Here is a 25786-nt window from a genome sequence, read left to right on the forward strand (position 1 = left end):
CATATTCGAATAGTCGTCATTATATAAATAAAAAAAATCATAGTAAATGTGACTATTGTTCTTCCTTATTTACCCTGTTTTTACCAATTAATAATCAAATAGTTCCGAGCAAATTTCGAAGAGTATTTCTGCTTGAAATGCCATCCCCCACTGTGTACCACTATACTGCTGTTGGATAGAAGCCATCAGAAGGCAAAAATAAACAAACAAAGCCAGCCGAGATGTTGAATGTATGTATGTGGACATTTCTGGAAATTGCAGAATGTCAGTGTGAGATTTCAGACAAATCTAACAATTCCCGTACTACACGAGTAAGTGTACTAATAAAAGTATTCAAACTGGGACGGCGCAAAAGACTGGCTGCAGACTCGGTCTTGTTATAGGATAAATTCTGTAGTGAGTCATCAGCTGTTTTTTATTACAATCTCAGCTACACGTTTTTTTTTTGTTTTTTTTTCACTGAAACATTGAGTGATTGCTTTTTTTTACCACAGAGCATATTCATAATTTCTGTTCAGCTTGAAGTGGCTGTCTAAGAAAGCACAAAGATTTCTGACAGACGGTTCATGATGAAAAGGGAAACTAACCACTTGTGAATGAAACACTGGTAATTCAATGGGGAGGCCTTTCAGAGAGAGATTTTCTTCAGGTACGATTATATAAAGATTGGCCTTCTGTCTCCAGCTCAGGGACTTTGCTACGCTACGCAGAACAACCCGAGGAGTAGAAGCTGCTTTGAGAGGGGGCAGCCAATTCTCTTGTATTATTGTGCTAGGCAATTTTTCTTGTATTGTTGTGAGATTTGTGAGCGTCATACATCCCAGCTAGCCTTGGATTATCTCCTGGGATTGTGAATAACTGACACAATGGTGGCCTCATATCCCGCTGCATTAACGAGGGGGAAAATAAGCCTATTTCCTTCAGTTACAATAGCTTGTAAATATCTTTCTCACGCTCCAAAATGAGTTTGATACAGCATTATGACCATTTAATGCTTAATTGGAATACTGAATACGTGCGTTACATTAAAAACTACCTGTCTGCTGAAGACATCCTTTATTGGCTGGTAACATAAATGCACCAGAAGCAAATGAAAGATTTGTAAATTAGAAGAATAAATGTGATTAGTGAATTCCAGGGCAATTTGCCTATTAGACTTTGGTCCTTTTTTTTCTTTTCTTTTTTTGAGGGAATTTTGTGCCTTTTACAGGACTGTTAACAGGCCCGATGGAGAGAAATAATAAACTACTTGTGACTTTAGTGATATAGGTAGTAATATTGAGTCAGTCGACCCTTGTTGTGTTATTCTGCGTTAAAATGGCACTTTGTGTGTACTCTCCAACAAAGGATGTAAACCAAGAGGGCCACAGATTAGCAGCGTCCAAACCTCTACACCACCATAGCGCTGCAGACTTTGATTTTCCTATTGTAAAAATCTGAAACTGGGAACGTCATTGGATGACCAAATACATTAAAATCAATCCTCTGCGGACCCCAAAGATTTACACACAAAATTCATACCAGCCTTGAGGTCGGGATAGCTCTTGTTCTGGATACAGTACATTTATGATGCACAACCGTACCTCATACTCATACTCCTCAGTCCTCTCCACCTCTGCTGGGGTATTAGACAGGTACTCTGGGCATTCATAAAACTCATGTTCCATAGTGTGGATGGAATGACAGCTGGAGAGAAAAGAAGAAGAAGCAGTTGTGTTAAAAAGCATTAGTGTGTATCTCCATGTGTCTTTTATGTTGGTCACCTACTGTGTTGACTGGCTTCTTTTTCACACTCATCATGGAACATAACAAACCTTGTTTCATTTTGTAAACCAAATCGGTGGGTTACCAACTTTGTTTTTGGTCAAATTTTTCAATAATGTGGGTTTCATTTTGCAACAAAACACCAAACAAGCAATGTAGATATCGACCACCCCCCTCAAAATCCATGACCTCTGTAAATAGTCTGCCTCCCCATAATCACTGACCAGGAGGAGCACATTTATAGTTTTGTAGGACAAATTGATTTCATTTTGCGGCCCAGCAAAGCCCTATAAATAGCCACAGAATGGATGTAGCATCAGAATGCCTGCTCCACCAGCCCATTGGCTTTTAATCGCCCAGCAAAAGCTCCCATTAAAGAAAATGGATGTAGCACACCGAAGCAATTATTGCACGCAGCTTTGGTTCCGCATAATGATATCACAGTGCTTAGATTCGCTGGGGGTTTCCATACTGTTGTACGGCTGCTTAATTGCGACTATGATATGATAGAGAACAGTTCTGCAACCTCGTAGAAGCTTCAGATCCATTTGGTGCGGGGGGAAAAAAAAACCAACCTCCTGGCTTAACAACATTTAGATGAAGGATGTCCAACCTGTTTGTGCCTTTATCACCTTCACTTGCCTTTAAGTAGATGGTGGAAGGTAAAACTGCCATACAATCATACAGTATGTGCTTCCCCTCACCTGTCGGAGAGCAGGAAGGGACAGATGTCCGGGACGGGAGGGGTGGCCGGCCGGAGCTTGGCCAGTGCCATGATGTGTTCAAAGGTGATGTCTGTTTGCGTGCACACGTCGACCACGCACACGTCCTGTGGTGAGCCACTGTGGTTGTGCACAACAGCAGCCGTGGCTCTGGCGGGGGTTCGCCGGAGAACCTGGACGACGATGGGGTCTCGCCGAATGGCCTCCACCACTGCGTCGTCATGCTGAACCTTGGAGAAGTCGCGCCCATTCACCTGGGGAAAGAAAACGGTCTCATCAGGAGTCTTGCATTGTGTCATATTTGGCAGTTAAAGTAGGAACAAAAGACACTCGCGAGTGGAAAAAGAAAGGAGAACTTGCGCACTCATTAAACACCCCATTGCCTTTATTTTTTTAAAACCCTCGTATATCTGTCAGGACAATATGTCAGTCATGCATGCTCTTTTCAGCAGCAACTTTATTTCACATTCACACCTGGAAATCTCACACCTCTAAAGGTCTCCGCTGTGAGGCACTGAATAGCTTCCAATATAGTAACTACGAGTTAAGTGCTTTCACAAAGGGCACTTTGGCAGTAATTCTTTATGGAGAGAGCGCATTACATATACTTCGATTTTTACTTACACTTTCACAGCAGCTTCAAACATTTTAACTGCTGACTGGTTATTTAAAAATGTGCTACCTTTAGGCTACAGGCAAATTTACACAGACTGTATAATGTTCTAGTCTGCAGCATTTGTTAAAGGAGGGGAAACTAAAAGCACACTTTAATGGTCTCTTTATATCTCATTCTGTTTCGCCCCCATATTCTTTTTCGGATGTAACTCGGATGCATTATTTACACTGAAGTCCTAACATTGAGCCCATTAGATGTAGGATACAAAAACTGATAAGCAACGGGGGGGGGAGCAGCAGTGGGCAGACCTCGCTCCATTGGAAACACCAGTTTTAGCGAGCAGCACGTACTTAATTTATTAGTATCAGAAAAGGTTGTGGCATGAGAGAACAGGTTTGTCTGTGTAAGACATCATACTGACAGCTGTCGATGTGAAGACACACAGATCTATACATTTACACCCTGACACTTTGTTTCACCCAATTACCAGCCCTACTTGTAGGACATTTTCTGTCCGTCATATCCTCAAACTGACTGTTTCCATTGATTTCGGAAGTCTGAAACTGAGTGTGTTCGTTAAATGTGGAGGCACATGCTGAATGTCATCATCATTTTTGCTTAAACAACTTAGAAACACAGATAGATGCTTTCTGTCATGTTTTTATTTACACTTTTGGGAAGTGCTCAGCAGCAGCTCGGTTCATTATGTCTATATGTGAGACCAGTATGGGCCTACTGGTAGTTATCATCATGTTGGACTCGTACATGGAAAATTTGTTGAAATTTTTAGGACTGACACAAGTTGAGAAAACTTTTTGATCACCCATCTGGGGAACACACTATACTGGCATCCGCAGCTATGATGGCAATTAACAGATAGCTGTGTTAAACCTTTGACCTTCCTTGTTATAACATGTTTCCAGCAAATAGCAGTTGTCCTCTGCTCGTATTAACTCCATTTAACTATCCTATCTCCAAAAAAAAGCCAAGAGAGAGCTCCGTAAAATGTTTAGGTCGTAATGAAGTCCAGATGGACACATTAATCTCCAATCAGTGGGAATGGTCTGGAAGGCAGGAAGTGATTTTGCATGTACACCTGCCAGCGTGTTTACCTGCTGTTGTCTCTCTATTCAATCTGCCTGTTGATGAGCTAACTGGAAGCTGATTAATAGCCAACAGATGTGACAAAGAGCAAAGATAATGGCACAGAACATCTCGTTTTTATGTGTGTGTGTGTGTGTGTGTGTGTGCATCACACATTTTGTACATTATATACACTGAATTTAAAGCGTTAGGGATAATTAAACCACAAATGAGGGGGTAGACAAGTTAGGGGATTTTAAAGCCTTGAGACAATTGAGATGTGAAAAGGTTCTTAATCAAGAAATTTATTCATGTATTTCTTTTCCATATGTTTACTTTAATATAAATAGAACTGTACATTTCTTAATCTTTCTATTTTTTATCAAACTCGGTCTGCATTAAACCTTCAGTCATCCATAAACAAACATTTCCCATGCATATCAAATAAACATCTTTATTTTCTGTTCTGTATATAATTCAATTTTCTTCAGTTTCTAATATTGATGTTATTGTTTACTCTTGCAAATACTGTTTCCCCAAAGGAATTGCACATTAATTTGATCACAGCATCTCCCTCTCTATCTGTAAGTGTGTGTGTGGCTTGGATAAACATGCATGGGAGCTATACATGCAAGTGCCATAGATGTACCGAGAATTGTATGTGTGCAGATTCCATCAATATCAAAGAGTAATTCCATTTTGATTACAAGATCCCTTTCTCATCACTCAACTGCGCTCCTGTGGCCGAGATGACAGGGACAATATCACCTCATTACATCATCCGCTACACCCTTTTGAAAGCTCCATGAGAACACAAAAAAAATAGTCGGAGTTCATGGCGGTCTGTAGGGACAGTTGTAATGAACCAACAATCTAGCGCAGCTTTCATATAGCTCTCAAGTTAAAGGTTATCATTGCCAATAAAAATGGCTCCCAGTAGCCCTAAACCAGAGCTTCTTGTCTGTCCACACCCTTGTTCCTAAAGGTCAAGGTTCAAAGTGAATATACTGTAACTTCTGTGTGTGTGTGTGTGTTCAGTGAGTGTAGCGTGAGCACATCATCGATCTACGGCCTTCAGTGAAAATGTCACATACTTTTTGTTGCACCACTTTGAACGTTCATTATTTCTACCGGAGATATTGGATGTGTTTTTGCCCTAATTTTAAGAGTGTAAAAGATAAATCTTGAAACCAAATAAAGACAGTGACAGTGAAGGAAAAATACAGATTCTTGTTGTCTACAACTTAATATATCTAAATATGCGATTCAACGGTAGCTTAATAACATTAATTATTCTTTACTGCAGGTGCTGTTGACATTGGGGCCTGAAATGACTCCCTGGCAAATACAGACACGGACAGCTGTGGGTTTGACATATGTGTAATAGTTCTTTTCCACTACTTTCTTGAGTCCGCTTTGAGGACACCTTACGCAATACGTCAGTGTCCACAGGAAGACGTGTTCCCCCACTCGGGCCTTTTCCCCCCTCACAAACTGTTGCATGTTTGATTGTCTTATTATTTTACAGAAGAATTCTTTTAACAGCCTCTCTTCAAATTCGGCATCCATTTTGGTTTTCCAGCAAATACGCAGTCGGTGCCCTTTGAACGTAGTGGCTGCTCGGGAAAGTAAATTGAAAGTACATGCATGTCTGCACAGAACCTACGCGTACACCCTCTGTTAATAAAAAATTCCTAAAGCGCGCCATAGAAATACCTTTTCAGCAAGACTGGTTAAGCATGTATTATTTTTTAATTTAGCCTAATTTGTGTTATAACAAATTGACATAAGTACAGATTACAGCATCCAAATTGAATTTTGATTTATTGAAAAAAAGGAAAATGTAGGTAAATTTGTCTGTATAAACCTCACTATATAGTTTGCACCAGCACAGATTCCGTCTTTAGTGTGTTGGTGTTTGGAGCCGTTTGGCTTGGTTTTAGAAAATACACATTTGTTAAGCATATTTTTTAGACGGTAAAACAAACGGAGCTCAGCATAAGTTTACACAGGAAGACTATTCTTACATCATTCCTAATTCTCTCACTTTCGCTCTGCCGGCTTTTCTATCAGTTGACTGTCTATGTGTCCAAAATCAGATTTCGCCTCTCAATCCACCAATCATGCCGTACCTGTCAAACTTTAAATCTGTTCTCCTCTCTAAAAGTCATCTCCGTGCGTGTTACTGCTACCCTCCTCCACCTCTTCACCTCCCGTCTTCAAATTCGGTGACTAAACCAGAGTCCACATCTTCTTCCCATCACACCCACCACCAGTGTCCAGACCCTGGAGGTTTACTATTTAACGCACAGCCTCACTCACAGCCTCTTTAAATAAGATAACGACATCATGATGGGATCTCATCTCTTCTGTCGTGCACATGGCAATAAAATGTCCTTATTTGTTCATTCACATCAAGTCTCTCCTGACTGAAATAGTCTTCGCTCAGTTTTACGTACTCACTGTCGTTTTGCTTTCCATTGTCTCTCTTTTCTTGTACCAGTGGAGTGGATCTGTTTAAATACACTTTTATATCATATTTCCTGTTACGACAAAGACCCTTAGGAATGGGGAGTCTCGGCTACAAGCTCTATGCAATATTTTGCTGCCTGTGATGCAGCCATTACACACATCATTGACTATGAGGGGTTGCTCGTCGACCGTGATGGAAATGGCTGTTGAGACGGGGTTGAAAGTGGCACGGTGAAAGTCAATCAGTGCTTGGCCTTAAGCTTTCTCGATGCTCAATAGAAGGCTTGTGTCAACCTTTAAATGTGTCAGGGTTTTATCAGTCAGCCACGAAGATGGCTAAATGTTGTTTCCACCTTTTGGGTACAAACGGGAGTGATAAGAAAAGCCCAGAGATAAGAGTAAGTGTTTGCTTGCATGTGTATTTGGATGTATGTTTGCATGTGTGCGTGTGTGTGTGTGTGTCTGTCTATGTGTGGAGAATGGGTGTGTTTGTTGCACAGAGATAACAGCGTGATGGAAACCACTCACCCTCGCAGCTAAATCAGACAGATATGGTGTCATTGTGAGCAAATGGAAGCACACACACACACAGTGCATTACATCAGCTCCAGACAGACTTAAAAGAACACAGCAATGTGGTTGTTTGCATTCACTATGTTTGACCGGATAACGCCAGAGTCTGACACTGAAAAGGCTTACAATGGACCACGAAACAATAAGCTGCCGAGGACAGACCTCCTATCTATTCAAAAGCGACCTCATCTGCCCCGGAGGAGACGCAGCGCTCAACACCACCTGCTTTTTTTTTTTCTTTCTCTACCTCAATTCCCCCCAGATCATCATTTTAGTGAACTTCTGCTCAATACAAGTCAGACTGCTTTTACATTCATAGAAAACTGGTACATTGTGATGCGAGAGGACACCAGATGCCTGCCCCAGTAATCTGCCAAATCTCATTTCTCTTCCTCCTTTGGCTGTATTGAGATGATTCAGGAGGGCTCACTGTCATAAATGTCTCATTTCAATAATAAAAGTCTTTGACATGCAATATCACCTAGTTCAGCAGGGGCAAAGATGATCATGGTTTCATCCATTTGAGTGGCAGGCGGTGCAACTGGTGGGCTACGTGCTCGGTCAACTGAATCACATGAAAATATCATGACGCTGTTGATGCATGTGACAAACAACCAGGGGAAACTAGCAAAACAAACAAAACATTTTTTTTTATAGTCTTTGTTTAAAACTCGTTCCAAAGCATTCTGCTTTAATATGAGCAAAGATTAAGTCAAGGATCTGAAGGAAAATTAAATTTAAGACATTACGTGCCACCAACACCACATAATACAATGTTAAGACGTGGTCCCTGAAGGAGTTTTTGGGAAATCAGGTTTGTCAGGTTAGCGAGTTGCCCAATGATTAGGTTCCTATTCAGTTATAAGCTGCAGGAGTTAATAAAGTGAATAAAATAATAAAATAAAAAAAGGAGTTACTCTGGAGGCTAGCTGTGTGTTTACTTTGGATTGGCTCAGAGACGCATGTTTTGAAATTATAGATTAATGCTAAAAAGAAGTGTATTCAGTTTTAGGGAGCTTGTGCTGCTTTCAGATATTTTGTTTTGCCTGAGATTATGTTTTCCTACTCCTCAACTAAAATAGCGAGCGCAACTTTAGCATGGCCCGTTGTTAGCTTCTACACTTGACTGTAAGATGTGCCAACTTCACAACAATTGAAATTTTCTGAATTAAAGAGAAATTGTTTTCCGTTAAGGTTTTGTGAACAAGTCGATCTAGACATTTTCAAACCGCAGCTGTCTTTTTGTGGGGGAAAAAAACAAAACCCATTTAGTTTAACTAAAACTTTTAAAGTGCTTTGAAGTCAGAAAGTGCTAAAGAATAACCACAACTTCCACATTGCCTCTCACCAACTGCACAATTACAACACCTGCAATTTCAAAGGAGATTGAGAACCTCAGCTTTATGCGAGATGTGGTTGAAGAGTGTAATTCACTCCAATTATAGCTTATTTCAAGTTGAGTGTGATGACTCTCTAGAGTAGATGACTGTTGTTATGCTGTGATATTATTCATTTAAGTTCTATTTCGGCAGAGAAGATTGGCTGAGCATGCGTGCCCTGTATTCCCACTGCTTCAGGCTTATTGTGTTGGCCGGAGATCAACTTTCTTGGAGCAGCCGGGGCTCAAGGGCACCTTTGCATGCTTCTAGACACCTTAGCTGTTCATGGAGGCACGGATGTGCATTGTTTCACTCGTCCATGATTCAAACCAGAAATGATTCATAACATCTAGGCCACTGCCGCAGCTCAACTAAGGAAACTTGAGACAAAGGTCTGTGGTTAAAATGGCATGATATCAATTTGAAGCTGTCTGCCTTGACTGTAGTTCTTAACCTTCGGATATCAATTTCTGTTTTGGTGAGAAATGAATTCAAGAAGGTGTGAATAGTGGGATTTTTATGAAACCTTGACCTCAGGTGACTCCAAATTATCCTTCCACCTGGTCATGTTCTTCAAATTTTAAAAGATCCACTTGAGGATCACACAAAAAAAAAAAACCCTGACTAAACGTTATTTACTTTGTTTATCTTTAAGTGCGCGGACAACACTTCACCTCCGTTTTGCATTTTTAGCCTCGGTTGTTCGTCTTTTCCAATCAGCAACTGTTCACCATGCATTGTAATGCTCTGCTGTTTTACATTTCTGTATCACACCAATTAATCAAAGTGACAAGGTATTTAATGAGAGGCAATTAGAGTGTTAACCAAAATGCAAATCAGATGGAGAGAGTGTGGAAGGGGGTATGTGTGTATGCGGGTTCAAGGAGATTTCACTCAGTGCTCTTATTAAGACCCTTACTCGTCGAATTGAGTTCAGCTTTTCCCGCCTGTGCTCATCTGATTGCATCTATGTCTGTGCCTGCGAGCGTACGTACAAGTTGTTATGAGTGTCCTTCAGGTTTTTTTTTTTTGTTTTTTTTACAGGCATTGGCTTCTGCACAACAGGCGAAAACAGCCAATTAGTTCTGCATGAAGAAGACGGCATGACGACATGAAACGTGGATTAAATAGCTGCTGTCGGGACGGATGTTAAGTAGCCCGCTCAGGTCAGTCCTCCCTACATCACACAGTATCTGTGTGCAGAAGATTAGAATGCGTTTCCTCTTGGAATCGCTCTTCACAGTGCCGGACTGTTTCAGCTGTTAGATTTTACTTTCAGAGGGAGCGTAAAGGATAAAACTATGTGAACTTTTAATAAAAGAGTTGAATGCTTTTTAATGGCCTCACAGAACCAACAGAGGCCAGTGCTTCCCACACGCCCCTGCTCAATGATACTCGCTAAAAAGTAACAGGCTGGTGTGCTGTCCTTCAACTGGTTATCCTGCATGGAGTGTCCTTCAACCAGATTGACTTTGCTGTTCTGCAGCTGATCAGACGCCGTCACCTCCCTGTAGAGCGTGAAAACATTCCCCGAGTCCTTTCAGAACATCTTCACAAAAGTGTTGAAACACTGAGGCGTTGTTCAGATTGCAGGCAAATCGGATTTCTTCCCCAAATCAGATCTTTAGGACAGACTGTCCATACTGTTATTTGCAAGTGAGTGGATCTAATTGGGTTTCTGTGGTAACCGTAGCTACAGCCGGCTTTCCAACGTGGAAGCAAAGTGCCGGCAGGCAGTTTATTCTCGTTGTTGTTCTTGTTGTTCTCAATAGCACTAAAATCTCCAATGTGATAGCACTCTGCTCGTGGTGGCATCGACTCTGTTCACTCTGTCACTGTGAAAATGATGTCATCATTGTGTGTTGCGTTGTGAGTGATGCAAGAAATTCCAATCTGAGCCAGCAGAGCGTCCCGACTGAGACGCATATGTAGAAATCCGATTGGAATATTTCAAACCACTTCCAGATGTGTGACACCTCCCCGTGTCCAACTGTCCCCCATTCAATGAAGGGTAGAATCAGTGCTGCTGGCAGGCTTCTCATTTTTACAAATTTTATAAGCTGTGTTTATTTTTATTTCTTTTGTGAAGTAGCCAAACCACCAAATGAGCTCTTTGGTGTTATCTGGTAAATATGCATCACACGCCAGGGACAATACAGTCTGCCAAATGTGCTTTTAAGGGAATTAAATACCTTTTGGATTTATTGATTGATGTTGTCACGCAGATTGCTTGTGTTTGCCGTTGACAAAGACCACTTGAGCGTTACCTGCCTGAGCATTTTTGGTCGGCATCGTTTTCCAGCACTGTACGCTGTAGCTAAAAAGGGAATATTTGTAGTCTCTTAAATTAAACTTGAAATACACAGACTGGATTTTTTTTTTATTCAGTTGAGGATGCGTAAACAGCTCAGGAAATATATTTCCACAATGACAGCCTATATATTAACATTCTTTCAAAATAAAAGCAATTTGCTACAAGCCAGTAAAATGACTGTTTCTTGTCATTTTGCATCATTTTCTAGCGTGTTGACAGTGCATGTGCCAGAAAAGTAAACAGGACTCTTGTTTCATGCACTGCATTCATCTCATGATGTATGTACTCTATTCCATAGACTGTATTGCGGTCTATCTTTTATAGCAGCATGTGCATGTCTCAATTTTCTTTACAATGACACGAGGGCATTTGATCTGAACTTTTATAAGTACTTACTTTTATATCTCACATTGTCCTCTGTGGGCTGTTTTTCTTTGTCTTGTCTGTGTGTTGTTCCCTCTTTTTGTCTGCCTCTGCCTCTGTCACTGTAAAGTCAGTCTATTTCATTTGATTTATTTGGTAAAAAATATTCTATTTTGCCAGAGCCCTCTCTAAACAGACATTGCATATCTCTTATATATATATATTTTTTTTGGTGTGTCTCAAGGGTTTTCTCCCCTTTCGCTCTCACATGTCTATCTTTTTCCTTCCCCGGCGTAACAACACCAGCACACACACAGACATCAGAGACTTGTGACTGTCATTCCAAGCAGCCATTTCTGATGTAAGTGGGGGGAAATCAAAGGTTATCATCTGTCAGTGAATGCATTAAGAACCATCTCATTTCCTGCTCTTTGTACCACTTCTATATGCAAGGCGGGCTTCCTTTCAATTAAGCTTCATGAATACAGATCCTTCCCACTGCTACAGCCTTGGAATGAAACATGATTTGTCTTGTATTTGGCTTTTTGGAATTACAGTAAGAGTATTTTATTCATAAGACAACTGCAGCAGTGTATATGTGATGGATACTTTCAAGGGAGAAACATCCTCCGACTGTATCATCACTGATAATCCAAATAAAACATTCTTGCCTCCAATTTGTAGCTCAAGGCTAAAAACCTGATAGCAAAAGTCGAGAGGTTTGCTTCAGACTACCGACTTAAATCCAACATCCACTGCAGCCTGGCAGTTTTCTTCATTTTCTCTCCTAAAATGACTAATGCCTTCTGCGTGGTGGGCTCATACATCATGGCGGGGCCAATGTGTCTGTGTTTAACTAATAGGCCGAGTGTCCTCAAGCAGCCACGGATGGCATGGGTTATGACAAACTGCATCAACAAGACATTCATTACCCTCAACATCCTAGCAACCAAATCACAATTACTGCGATCCAAGAGTGAGCACCAAGCCCCGTTGCCACGCACACCACGTCGCCAATGCATAAATTAGCCTCCTTTTGTCACATTGGGGGGTTGGCAGGTTGAGAATTAGCTCAGTTTGTTTTGCCCGTGATGAGACACGACACGCTGATGCTGGATGGCTACAAAACTTCTTTCCTAACGAATCAATAGATGCCACTTTCATTCCCACTCGTGCATCTGTGCACACAAATGTTTGTGTGTGTCTGGAGATCAACCAAATGCTTTTTTTTGTGTGTACATTTTACGCATGTACACTTGTGTGTTCGCGTGTGCATTCGTGCACACAGTTGTCCTGGCTGACGAATGTACTTGGCCTGTGCTGAAGCAGTACTCTATTGTTGCGCCGTGTCCTCCCCACAGTCATTAGATCGCCATTAATCTCTCATCTGCCATTAAAACAACAGCCAGTGAGCCAGACTTAACAATAAAGGGGCCCTTCCTCCAACCCCTCGACACATACTAGCAATGAGTTTGAATTAGGCTCTCGGGGGTCACCGATTAGACCCACATAATTCATCCAGACGGCTGAGTTCACAAAAAGGTTATGCGTTACCCCACTAGAACAGAAAGCTGAACAACATATATTCTACATTTAAATGTGTTAGTTATTCTTGTATTTTACGCATGTATACTTGTGTGTTTGCGTGTGCATTCGTGCACACAGTTGTCCTGGTTGTCCTGGCTGACGAATGTACTCGGCCTGTGCTGAAGCAGTACTCTATTGTTGCACCGTGTCCTCCCCACAGTCATTAGATCGCCATTAGTGCCATTAGTCTCTCATCTGCCACTTTGCCACTGATTGGTGAAGTTATGTATTTTGCTTATCAGCCATGAATCCAATAAAATCTTGATTAGTTGGTCCGAAAAAACTAAAGAAAAACTGTAAAACTCCACAAACTACATTGCAAAGGCACTGCGAAAGCAAAATGTTTTAATGACAATAATCACAACATAACGCAGCAAAATCCCAGAGGGACTGGTTAATATTCACTAGAGCACTAAAAATGCATTAATTTGCAGCTGTTATGGCAATATGTATTCAGCTTTTTATATTAATGGGATTAATCAGAAACCCAGTCAAATGACTTCTCAATTGATCTCAGTCTTTCTCTTGTAACAATGTTACAAATGTGTTCAAATGTTTGTTCCTTCTTTTTCTGTCATAAATGTTTTGGAAATTGCCATTTTAAATCCAAATTGTACCCCAAAAGAGGTTTTTAAGAGAAGAATTAAAAAAAAAAATCTTGCTCATTTTTGCTGGATCTATCAAAGCATTGAAAACTGAGTTTTAAATGTGGCAATGTCACTTTCAAGATCCCATTCACTTACTGCTGCCCTTGCTTTCATTGTTCTGTGTCTAAGCAACCACAGTGCTACGTGTTAACTGTACAGACACACTAGCAGGGGTTTAACAGTGCCATGAAAGTGACACTAATTTACATACAAACCCCAATGAAAGAACACCAATGAAGACGTAGAAATCAGAGGTTGATTGAGACTGAATAAATGCTGACTGAATACAACAGTAGGATACTAACTACTAACAGTAGTTTAGATAGATATAAAATAATAATATAATATTTTATAAATATAAATAATATATTTATATATTTTTATATTTATTTATATATTTTTATATTTATTTATATATAAATATACATTTTATAATATAAATAATACTGTTAGATACTAACAGTAGTTAGCAGAACCTATTTTTTGCTTGAAGCGCTGATGCAAAAACAAGGTTAAAATACAAGTTTGAGTTTTCTTTTTCAATCTTTAATCTGTAATGTTGAACTCTACAGAGGGAAACTACATGATGCTGGATCAGAAAATGTAGCAATGGGACAGCTAATGGTAGTTTTACCATTAATGTTTTTAATAATGTTCATCTTTAGATTAAAAATGTGAAAGAAGGTCTCCTTATTGAATGCAGTCTCCCTATGAATCTTAGTTATTCACATGGGATTTGGTTGAAGGCAACAGAGCCACCTCTAGATACAGGGGCATAATTAGCAAAATAATTTAAACTTGGAAAGTGAAAACATTTTACTGGGGAGCCGGAAAATACAAGATTTATGTGCTGCTTTTTGCATAAAATTAAATATTTAATTTTTTTATTTTTCTAAGAAGCCTGGAGTGTGAACTTAACATTTCCCCTCCTCCCACCAAACTTTTGCCTTTTTCATTTTAAGGTGATGCATGTTTATGCTCACTGGAAGAACCTAAAACATTAGCATTATTCATAATACGAAGCCTCCTCAGTCCGCTCTTTGGTGGGGAAGAAAAATGACTTCACACTCGACTAGCTGTGAGCAGGCGAGAAGAGCTCTCCCTGCAATGAAAAATACCTTCCACCGAAAGCATGGCCGGTTAGTTAAGAGAGTGTCGCACTGTGGGTGCAATTTAGCCCTCATTCGACCCGACTCAATCAAGACCTCAACTGTATTCACCGTGTCAGGTAGCTGAGTGAAAGTTTCCAATATGAGTGACTGAATGGCTAATCACGTCTGCCACCAACGGATCATGAGCCGGGTGATGATTAGTGGCGGAGCTACACTAATTTTCAGACTATCATGGATTTATTCGTTAAATCAAAATAGGTCACACGTCTAATTTGTCTGAGTTTCATTGTAACAAGGCGGTGTTGTAATGATGATGAATGTATGCAGTCAAAATGATAAGACAAGACTGATTTTGTGGGACTACTCTTCTTTTTATAGGGGAGAAACCTGGTTCCTGCCTATATTGACCTGTGATTTGGACCTGACAAGGAACTTTAGTGGCCTTTTAACATATTGCTTTTGGGCATCAGATACAGCAGCAGTATGACATTGTTTAAGCACCGCAATACCTCTTGGGATGTTGAACTTATTTTATCTTCTTTCCTACTGAAGGACAACATTGTTGTTGTTGTTTTTTTTTCAATTATAACTAGCATCATTCCTGAATCTGGCTGTATGAAGTTCAAAACACGCTGTTACTGCATGATGCTACTAGGCGCATGTCAAAATAGCCCTCCTATTAGTTTCAAGGTAAATCCCCACACTGGCAGCAGCGCAACACGTAGTGCCGCGCGAGGACACGCTTCACGCCACTGTCCTATTTCTAGCGCCACCGTGCCTGGGGGAAAAAAAATATATTTTCACCCCCAGAGAAAAGGCTTTTTTTGTACTTCGTGGCTCCCATTGCAGTTCATCTTCTACTCTGCTCGTGTTGCAGCTCGACTTCCTCACCTCTCTCTGTTGAGTAGAGACTAGTTATCGAGGTCGAGAAATATTTAGAGCTGTACAACCCACGATGACGTTGTTACCAGGACAACTGACAGGACAGGACAACTTTCACTATCATATAGTTTGTTCCATGCTGCGTGTGGTCTTCATACATTGCTGCGCTGCAGCATCTGTGTATTTGGCTTGACTGTTTATTCTGTCTGTGGAAGCAGACCAAACAGCCTCTAATCAAGGTGTGCTTCCTTTTTTGTTCTGGAACAAGATCAAGAAATAACTGTGTTGCTCAACTTTCAAGCCAACTAGTGGTTTATATTGGATAGTTTGAACATCTGCAATTCCCTCTGGAGATAACAAGTAATTGCGCCTTAACTCCATTTAAAAAAAAAAAAAAAACATCAAACCACAATCTCTCCCAAAACTTGAAACAAATAATTTTGTATCTCAGTTTTACCAAACTTTAACCACAGCGTTGGCGGATATTTAAACATTCACGAGTCCCTTTTATTATGGGTATTTGTTACATTTTTGGAAAGCAATTACAAGCAATCTTCCCGCACACAGGGGCGTCAACTCGTAAAACGCTCAAATGGCTTTTTTGTTGTTGCAACGACAACAGATGTATTTTTTGTCTGTGTTAAGTTTGGAAGCCTTAATTGCACAGAGAGGTGGTCTAAATTCTGGCACAAATGCTGCATTCATTTCATATTTCAACGAGTTGGGCACAAAAATTAAACGGTGTTGGATTGTCCCTTTTGGGTTTCCTAATACCTGAATATTTTTGGACGATTTCTGCTGGAACATTTCTCAACATGAACTTGATATTTTTTTTCTTCTGTATTTTATATAGAAAATAGCCACCTTAAGACTGGCGGTCATATATGTTCCCTAGTAAGACTTACTTACTGTAAGTTATACAGTAACTGCACTAGACTATACATTTCTACAAACAAACAACAAAAACAACGGGACCTCAGTCGCTCTCCATCCTGAGGGCATTTCCCATGTCAGTATGAGGCTTATGGTTACACCCCGCTCTAAATGTAATCACCCCCCCCCTGCTATGCAGATGGTTTAGTGTTATTCTATCTGTAACTGGACTCGATGCCAGGCCCTGAGTGGGTCTAATGACTCCTAAGCCCAAGTTAGTTAAGTAGGAATTCAACACCAGCCCCCTGCTGTAACCTAATATCCCTTTAGACCACCTGGACCCAGGATACACCCCGTGGGTTCAAAACACACTTGACAGTGGCACAACAACAGTCCATTTGCATTTTTAAGCAAGTAAGGTACCAGCGGTATGAAGACATGCAGAATTATTTTGCTTTGACAACATGCAGTAGAGCAGATGTCACGGAGGCTTTGAAAGAAAAACATTAGAGCTGATATTGTAAGCAACCAGCTGTATAAATGTTCACGACTCGGAGCCGCTGTGCCTGACGGTCTTCCCAAATGATTATGCATGATGGAGAAACTCCTGGCAAACAGAATAAAGAGAAGGGGCGGGAACAAAAGTGGAGGTTTTCCCTTTTTATAGCATCACTGACATTTGGTCTCAGATGAGAATTGCACTTTTGCTGCCAAAGAACTCGTCTAAAGATCTGACTGGGGAAAATATTATGCAAATGTGAAGGGTGTTGGAGGTTTTTTTTATGTCTCAGAAGTTGCGTTTTTAGCATTTCCCCCCCTGCAATGTCTAAACACCTGGGGAAATGCTTGGTGCATATTTCATGTGTATGTGTGCATTTTTGTAGTGGCGTGTAGCAGCAAATGCCTGCAACATATCCATAATAGCTCCAGATGGTTCGTCCTAACATCTGTCTAACCTGACAAAGCATAGCCTGCAGCGTGTGGCCATAAGGTGTTTTATTGGGTTATTCTGGCACAAGGTTGACTTCAGACTGTATAGCAGTCACTGGCTGACAGCACACATACTGAGACTAGACAAAATTACTGGCTCTCACTGCCACACATGAATGACAGGCTCTGTCTGTGCCCGCCATCGCTATCTTGTTCTTTCCAGGGTCTTTTCCAACACGCAGAGAAAATCCGTGGCACCTCCGAAGGTGGGGTGATGCCAAAGTGTATTAATGAGTCAGATAGACAGTGACAACGAGGCAGAAAGACGGACAGGGGCAGTGAAGCGGAACAGACTTGAAACGGTGTCTGACGACTGATAAGTGAAGGGAGGAGGAGGAGGGTGAGACTTTCTGTTTTGGGGAGGGTGAGGTAAAGAAGGAGAATGAGGAGAATTTAAAAGTCTCATTGATTGCACACGACTCGTCTTTCCTCGCTCTCATTTGCTTTGCTACTGGTCTATCACCTCATTCTTTCTCTCACCTTCTTCTCCCCTCCTTACACCTCATCCGCCCCAGCCTTCTCCTTTCCTTTTCTCTCTCTCCCGCCTCCTATCATCTCGTCCAGGCCACTTGGCTGATCGGTGGGTATGGTAATCAGGGAGAGGCTGATAACAACTGATAAGTCAGGTGCTAAGGGCTTAAATTACATTTTTACACAGTAGTAAAAAGAGGAAAAAAAAGAAAAACGCTGTGAAGCTGATGAATGGATGAAGCCTGTTTGACTCTCCTTCTGTGTGGTTACGTAAACATACACAGTGTGTGCAAATAGGCATATCTACCTCTTAACATTGCCGTGTAGTTGTGTGTGTGCATGCGTGCATGCGTCATGTGTGCATCCTTTGCCTCGTCTGGAGGGGCGACAGGAGATGGGGGCGAGGAGTGTCAATCTGCCCACAGAAAGGGCTTTCATCCTGGGCTTATCAGAGCCAACGCAGGGGGAGATTGTTGGCCGGTGGAGCGAGACGGCGACCGGTCTTCCTCTGACTTTGTGACCCACCCCACCCCCAACCAAACCCCCCACACACACAGATGGACAAAGATGTATGTTTGCTAACAGCGAGGCAGACAGATACACAAAGAAATTCAGGACAACACATGAACATTACATGTACAGAAGCTTTCAGTCTTCATGTAACCTCCTAAATACACAGCGACACGGTATACACATTCACTGACTACCACCGATTTCTGTTGTGTCTCACACAACATAAAGATGCCATTGCCCTGCATTAAGCTGGCACTGAAACGCCACCCATTTCCTGTTTCCATTTTTGGCCAGGAACCAGAAGACTTGCTACCCGCCGCGCCGGTGAGGAGGCCATATGCACCTCTAAATCATGTGGCATTATCACCATGCTGTGCTCCACTGAGCAACTATAACCATGATGGAAGACACCAGATGATCTGTGTTTAGCAGCACAGTTAATTTCCATAACGCTGGACTAACATTTTTAGCAGAAAAAAATAATTACTAGTTCACCTCAGTCCTGTAGCTTTCATATTTTGGAATAAAAACATGTAAATTATGCTAAGGTAATACATCTGAGAGATCAGATAACTCCCAATATTACAATGCAGCAACAGTAGTTTGATGTAATTCAGTTTCATGACATCCAATAAAAAACTGTCATTCAAAATCACACACAGTGAGTGTGTGTGCTTGTGTGTATGAGAGAGAGAGACTTGTCAAGTGGAATTACACTCACAGGTGTAAAGGTCAAACTCACTGACCCACACAGACAGCCAGAAAACTCGTTGGGCCCAAAAAATGCAAGAAAAAAGATGGAAAGGTCAGTTCATTCGATACTTTCTGCGAGGCTCAAAATCCCATCAGAGACGGAGACAGAAACAAAGGAAGCGAGTGCACGTGTTGTTGTTCTTCTCTGATAAGTGGACAGTTTTGTTCTTCTGTTGCACATTTTATGGGTTAAACACGTCATTCAGAGGTGAGAACTGGGAGCAGAAGATTACACTCTTCTCCATCATGCACGCTCAATCTAGTATCACAGAGGCACTTTGCTGTAGTTGCATGATAAGTTATCATTTTCTGCTTTACACATCTCTCCATTGGTGGAGAAAAAAGGCCGGGCCTCTCGGGCCGATGTGAGCAATAGCACCGGTGTATTTCACATCGTTATCTGGATGAAGTCATGGTCGGGGCCTGATATGGCCATATGGAGGTGACGGCTGTGTGGGTCTGACCGCAGCCTCCCCTGCTCTGTGTGGCGCTCACTGGACACCATCGGTGGTGGCGGGATGAAGGGGTGTCTGTCTAGCCTCTTCCATGCTGTCTAACAGGCTGGACATGAGGCACAGCATCTGTCTTGAGAGAGAGGACATGCCCACACCAAAGATCGACACACCCACTCAGAGGGAAAAAGGTACAAATCGAACAAGGTAGTAATTGGCATGGAAGTATCATATACTATGTATACATTTACTTCCAACCCTTGTTAAACGGTTCCTGTATATGTATATTTGCTGTTAATTTATATAATCCCTCAGTAGTTAATCCTTTTTAGTTAATGGAAATAACAACACTTACTTATGGTGAGTGGTGACTGCCTTTAAAAAAAATACAATTCCCATAGTTTCATTCAAGATGACCAGCGCAGTATCCAAAATTCCAGTTCGGTACTCTGTGTCAGCCATTAGTAGGATTTGGTATAATGAAAATCTGAACAGTACAAGAGAGATTATGTCTGTCGTAAATTTGTATGTAGAAAATGGGGACCAATGTCCAATACCTGGATTTATTAGCAAGCCAAACAATCAAATGAGCCAGACCTGACTAAATTCCACTGCGGAATATATATATGCATTGTGTCGCTGTTGTATATATATACTACATTGTACAGTATGGTCTGATTCATTGGTGCTGACTTCAGTAAAAGCACAAAACATATGGGTCCTATGAGACTGTAAAGGCCAGAGGCTGTGGGGCAATTTAACACAGCCACAAGCAAAATACATGGAATGGCATTTGCTTCAGCCTGGATGGCGTGTGAGTGTGTAGACACACACACACACACACACACACACACACACAAAATCACAAATGAAACTTAGAATGTAAATGGTCTGACGAGAGTCGTAAATCTCTCGGTGGCCGCCGGGCAGCCGGGGTCGGGCAGGCAGCAGTCCTGTCAGAGTAGCGCAGCTGTGTGAACAGAGATAGCCAGTGGTGTCGGAGACAGCGGGGCAAGCCTGCAGGCTGAAAGCTGGAATTGGCCCTGAAATGCGCTGTTGCTTTTTCAAAAATGAAACGTGCTGAACTAGTCTGTTCCAAACACGATGTCCATTTTAGAGACGGCAACCATTACCGCAGCTCCAAAATAGCTGCAATCAATTTTGTCATTGTTTCATCCGCAAAAGAAATTGAATGTCCTTGGGGGGAAAAAAAGAAGAAAAAACGAAATGCCTGGTCACACCAGAAAGTGGAGCAGTGAAGTTCCTCTTCATTGTTACGGAGTTGGTTGGAGAAACAAGCTTAGTTCTCAGTTAGCAAGCAAATTGTTTGTCGCTAACAATTGGACAATTTAAGTTAACATAGTTTCTTCAGAAGGCATATTTTGAGGCAACCATTGGTTCGTAACTGTATATAAGCTATTATTCTTTATTTCGAATAGTTAGACTCTTTAAATTGAATGAAACGAGCCTCTGTGGCTTCTAAATGCCGCCCACGTTTCCGTTGCTTCTCAGCGGTGTTTGCACGACTTCACCCCTTGAACACTTCGCATACCGCGCACACAACTTCCCATGTCATTGTGAGTTAATACAATATTTTCTTCAGCCATTGGAATGAATTGAATGATTTCACTTCCAAATTTTGCCATTTTGAACGAACGTGCGACCCAGACTCACGACAGCCAGAGCATGCCTTTTAATTGATGATCACACCAAGACTACCAGACTAGTTCTGCCTCTCTGCTGCTCAGAATACAGAGAAACCTAATCAATACATTTAAAATGCAATTCCCTCACACTCTTCTTTTGAAAAGAAGGCCAACGACATCACACTGTCAAACGCCTCGTTTCAACTAGAAATCCCATTATTGGGTCAGTGACCATGACCAAAGGAACACATACCACCAGAGCATCTACACAAATGTTCATGTAAAGCATCAATCCAGTAACATTGTGTTGCTGTTCCAGCCCTTTAGGTATGTTATCATCATCCTTTGTATTTGTACCGGTATAATGAGCAGGTGGTGTCCTATTGTGTAGCACTGCTGGAAGTACAACAGAACAAAAACACATTTAAAATATGTGATGTGTGTGTGTGTGTGTGTGTGTGTGTGTGTTTGTGCCAAAGTAAAATGAGAAAGGGGAGAAACAGACTGCTGATAGGGAGACAAACAGAGGGAGAGCGGGACTAATGAAGGTTATGGAGAAGGAGAAAGTATGAAAAAGAAAGGAGCAGAAATGAGTCTGGCATGATAAAAGGAGAAAAAAGAGACAGAGGGATTGTGGAGGAGTCTCTCTGGATTTGCAGAATCCCCTCAGCCTCCAGTTTCGGGACAAAGTCACACTGACACACTTATTGCCTGGTGAGCCCTCTTTCTCTTTCTCTTTCTCTCTCTCCTTCTCTTTCTCCACTTTCTTTCACACTGGTAATGAGAACTGTAGGTGTCCGCCGACTGTCATATACACACACAGAGCGTTTAACGGTAAGAGAGTGTATTCGCTCACACACACACACACACATGCACACACACAATATTCTTGGACATCTGCCATGGTGCTAGGACGCCTACGGTGTCAGGCGGAAATGGGAGGAAACCATGAAAGTGATTTTTGTGTTCGTTTCAGCCAATCTCCATGCAAACGGCGTGCTTTATGGTACATCTGCTGTTGTCTGTTCTATAGGCTCAGCTCTTTTTTTTTTTTTTTTTTTTGCCGTCATCTTAAATCTAGTTTGCTGTAACCAACCAATTAACAATCGCACAATACACGTTAACCCATGGACATGAATTTCGGATACCAAACTAAAAGAAAAAGTTGGACATGGCCAAAGATTCCCAACAAGACGATTTAAATCTCGTAACTATTCACAAATCGCTAGTTTGTATTTGCTGAAAACTGCCAGTTCACACCGAAGCAACCAGACGAGACGATGTAACTGCTGTAGCTGCTGCCTGTACTTCCATTTTTCATGTCTTTTTTACAAAGCTGGATTTAATTTGTATCTTCTAAAAACATGAATGAGGATAGTGATCGTGAGTTACTTGCAACAGTTGCATTTTTTTTAGCAGTGATGAAATGAGTAAAACATGAGTGTTGAGGGGGCTTTTGCAAATTGATGCCCTGAACTTGAGACATTAGTAGATCTCCCCTCTTTTATCAATTTCTCCAGTGTTTTTTTCAACTCAACCCTGGAGCAGTTCCTGCATTCAGATGAGTTGGTGTCTCGGCTAATCATCAGAAAGAATACTAACTATCGTCCCCTATATTCTAAAACTGCTCATTTGCTATTTAACAAGCTGAGGCGCAGGGAACACCATCATTCAGCCTGAGTCGAGCTGCAAATTCCCACTGCTGCAACTTTTCCTTTTAATGTTCTAAAATCTTTGGTCTGAACTGGGCTTAAGGTAGCTAAGCTTTCGACAGCACCATGTCGGCCGTTTCCACCACTTTCCAGTCTCGACGCAAAGCTTATCAGCTCATGTAGACTCTGTGTAATTCTGACCAAATACAAGTAGTCTGTGTTTGCATCGAAAATTGGGAACATGGGGAAGAAAAAAAAACAGCTAAACGGTGAATTTCCCTGATTACACTTAGTCTTTGTATAAATTAACCAAAGATAATGAGCTTAAAATGTGCTGGTTGCCAAATTGTGTTATGTTGGGACAAAGTCAGGCTCGGTGTTTCCCTGTTTACAGTCTTTCTGCTCAGTGCAGTTACTGTGGTTAGAGCTGCTTAGCTAAGTAATAGGAAAACCAGTCTCACTCTTGGCAACTGAGGAAGTACCTGTATTTCCCAAAATGTAAAACTATTTCTGTAAACACTGTTCACTATCATCGAAATTTGTTAATAAGTGGTAAAGTGCAGAATAGGTTAACATACAATACTTATGGGTTTTTTTGGCTCCCATAATCCTTACACCTCAAAGACACAAAAGGAACCATGACCTCCCACAGTTTTCTTTAATTGACATGGCAAATGTTCTTGCCCTCCACTTAGGCAGACAACACAGACATCCATCATCTCATTAAAAAAATGGGGGCATTTAGCCTGAGAGCGTAATGAGCTTTAGATTGCAGCACTTTGAACAAGGTTCATAAAAGCAGCATGGGTAATATATTTGCAACATTTTAGAAAGCTCATAACAGAAGAAGTAGATGTCTTGTCACCATTAAACATCATTAACATCAACATTAACTAGGTGACAAAAGCCTTATTACTGAACACAGTTTCCCACCAGTGTAAAAAATATGTACTTATAATTGGATACTGGATGATAGTATATGATTTCAGTATATTTTACATTGCAAAAACTCACCAACAGTATTGGTTGGCATCATTACGCTGTCTCCAGTTTCCCTGCTGTCTGTAACAGTGTAAGATTCTAAATGATGAATGAATCCTGGCCTGACATTTGCCTGCACTGTAGTCAACAACAGAGAAAACCCAGAGCACGTGTTTCCCCACAATCAGCTGCACACGCACATATATATACATATATATATATATATACTATAATGGTGCTGTGAGACCATGTGACTGCACATGGCATGTTTATCTAAGACCTTACTTGTATGTAAAGCTGACACCTGAAACCTGTTAAAACAGCAGTCAGTTTCCAGAAAGCAGTCCAAGAGAAGAAACATGTTATTTTTGGACAATGTGTTGGGTTTTTTTTTTTTTTCCCCAGTAAATTCACACTTGCTAACACTTCCTATCTAATCAACACATTCCAGCCAAGCCCAGTACAACATGACAAGTTATTCATTCATCACATTTGTACTGCTCATAATAACAACATGATTGTTTGAGGTTGTTGCATCCAAAACTAGACAAGTAATTATTATTCTTAACGGCACAATTAATTTCTTTTGCCTTTTAAATTTTGGGAATGTCAACAAAGGTCAACAAACTCATTCATCACGTCAATGAAAACATGAGCTTTTGAATTGCAATTGCTAAAGAATTTTTCCGTGAAAGCAGTAATATAAAAAAAAAAAAAAATATGTTGGGTCAGAGTAGTCCACTTCTGACAAACAACACAAAGGAAAACAGCAGAACACATTTGCTGGCTGTCCTTTGAACTATATTGCTTCCAGACAGTCGCAGGCAGAGAAGATGTGATGAATTCCCCTGGAGCCAGCAGGGGAAGAAGAGCTCAACTTGTTCTCACATCTCCTGTGACTGAGGAGAAATAACTAGCTGCACTCACTTTGATAGAAAGACGAATACACACACACACACACACACACACTGGATCTCTGCCTGGCTGCTTGGAAGTAACTCATTTGTTGTACATTTCTCCCATGTCCTTCCTATTTCCCTCAGCCTTTCTGCTTTCTTACTCCTCTTCCTTTTGCATTTACTTTGCTCAGTTCTTTCTCTGTTATTCTGTCTCACTTTTACCTTCCCTCCTCACTGGAGGAAAAAAAAAAAAAAATACAACCAAAACAATTCTTGCAATAATTACCACCAACACCTTCTGCTGTCATTTTAAGTTTCTGAAGACTCTCACATACCTGTGCAATCTCATAGAGCAGTTTGTAGTGTTCCTCCCGTTTCTGCAAGGTGCACAAATTGCAGCCCATTCTAGTTGTCAGGGAAACGGTGCCGAGTGCCCGCCGGAGTGTGTGTGTGTGTGTGTGTGTGTGTGTGTGTGAGCTCCCCCTGGGGCGGTACACACTCGGGCTCTCCTCTTCTTTTGGCTCCCCCACACCTCTTTCTCTCATCCGTGTATCCTCAGAGATCCCCCCCCTCTCTGTCGCTCTGACACGTGTGTTTCAGTTCACTGTGTGAGCTGAGGTTGTGGATGTGGTACCTTCAGTGGGTGTGGGCGTGTGTGTGTGTGTGTGTGTGTGTCAGTTATTAAATGAGTTTAAAAAAAAAATATAAAAAAAAAAAAAAAAAAAGCACCCGGTTTCTCTTTCCCTTGTGCCTGTCACTCCTTCCCCTGACTCTCACTTTGCATGCCGACATACACTTCTCTTTACTCCACCACCTCCTCTCTCAGTGTGAGCACACCGTCGACCGTACACACACTTTTCCCTCGTAGAGACACACCTCCTCCCGTGGCAGGCTGCCCACACATGCCTGCTCCCACTCCGGGCTCATGAATAGGCAGCGTCCTCATTGGCTGGTTAAGGGACTGGGCTGGGAGAAGAGGGAGGGGACTGGGTTTTTTTTGTTTTTTTTATCTTGGGAAGATTCAGTATCTGAACATCAGTGT

The 25786-nt window shown here is 41.4% G+C and overlaps 1 protein-coding gene across 1 annotated transcript in view; it reads right to left on the reverse strand.

Moving 5' to 3' along the window:
• pdzrn4 (PDZ domain containing ring finger 4) overlaps positions 1-25384 on the reverse strand; it is a 38761-nt gene extending 13377 nt beyond the window's left edge. Inside the window, exons 1-3 of the mRNA XM_069156810.1 lie at positions 25080-25384; positions 2469-2740; positions 1584-1686 (exon numbers count right to left, since the gene is read on the reverse strand). Of these exons, the coding sequence (XP_069012911.1) occupies positions 1584-1686; positions 2469-2740; positions 25080-25289 (585 nt within the window). The 5' untranslated portion in view covers positions 25290-25384. The remainder of the gene's footprint in view (positions 1-1583; positions 1687-2468; positions 2741-25079) is intronic.
• Between the last annotated feature and the right edge of the window lie 402 nt (positions 25385-25786).

The sequence above is a fragment of the Embiotoca jacksoni genome, unplaced genomic scaffold (genome assembly GCF_022577435.1).
Source record: "Embiotoca jacksoni isolate LCO1_2020_lvr unplaced genomic scaffold, fEmbJac1.0.p SCAF_21, whole genome shotgun sequence".
NCBI lineage: Eukaryota > Metazoa > Chordata > Actinopteri > Embiotocidae > Embiotoca > Embiotoca jacksoni.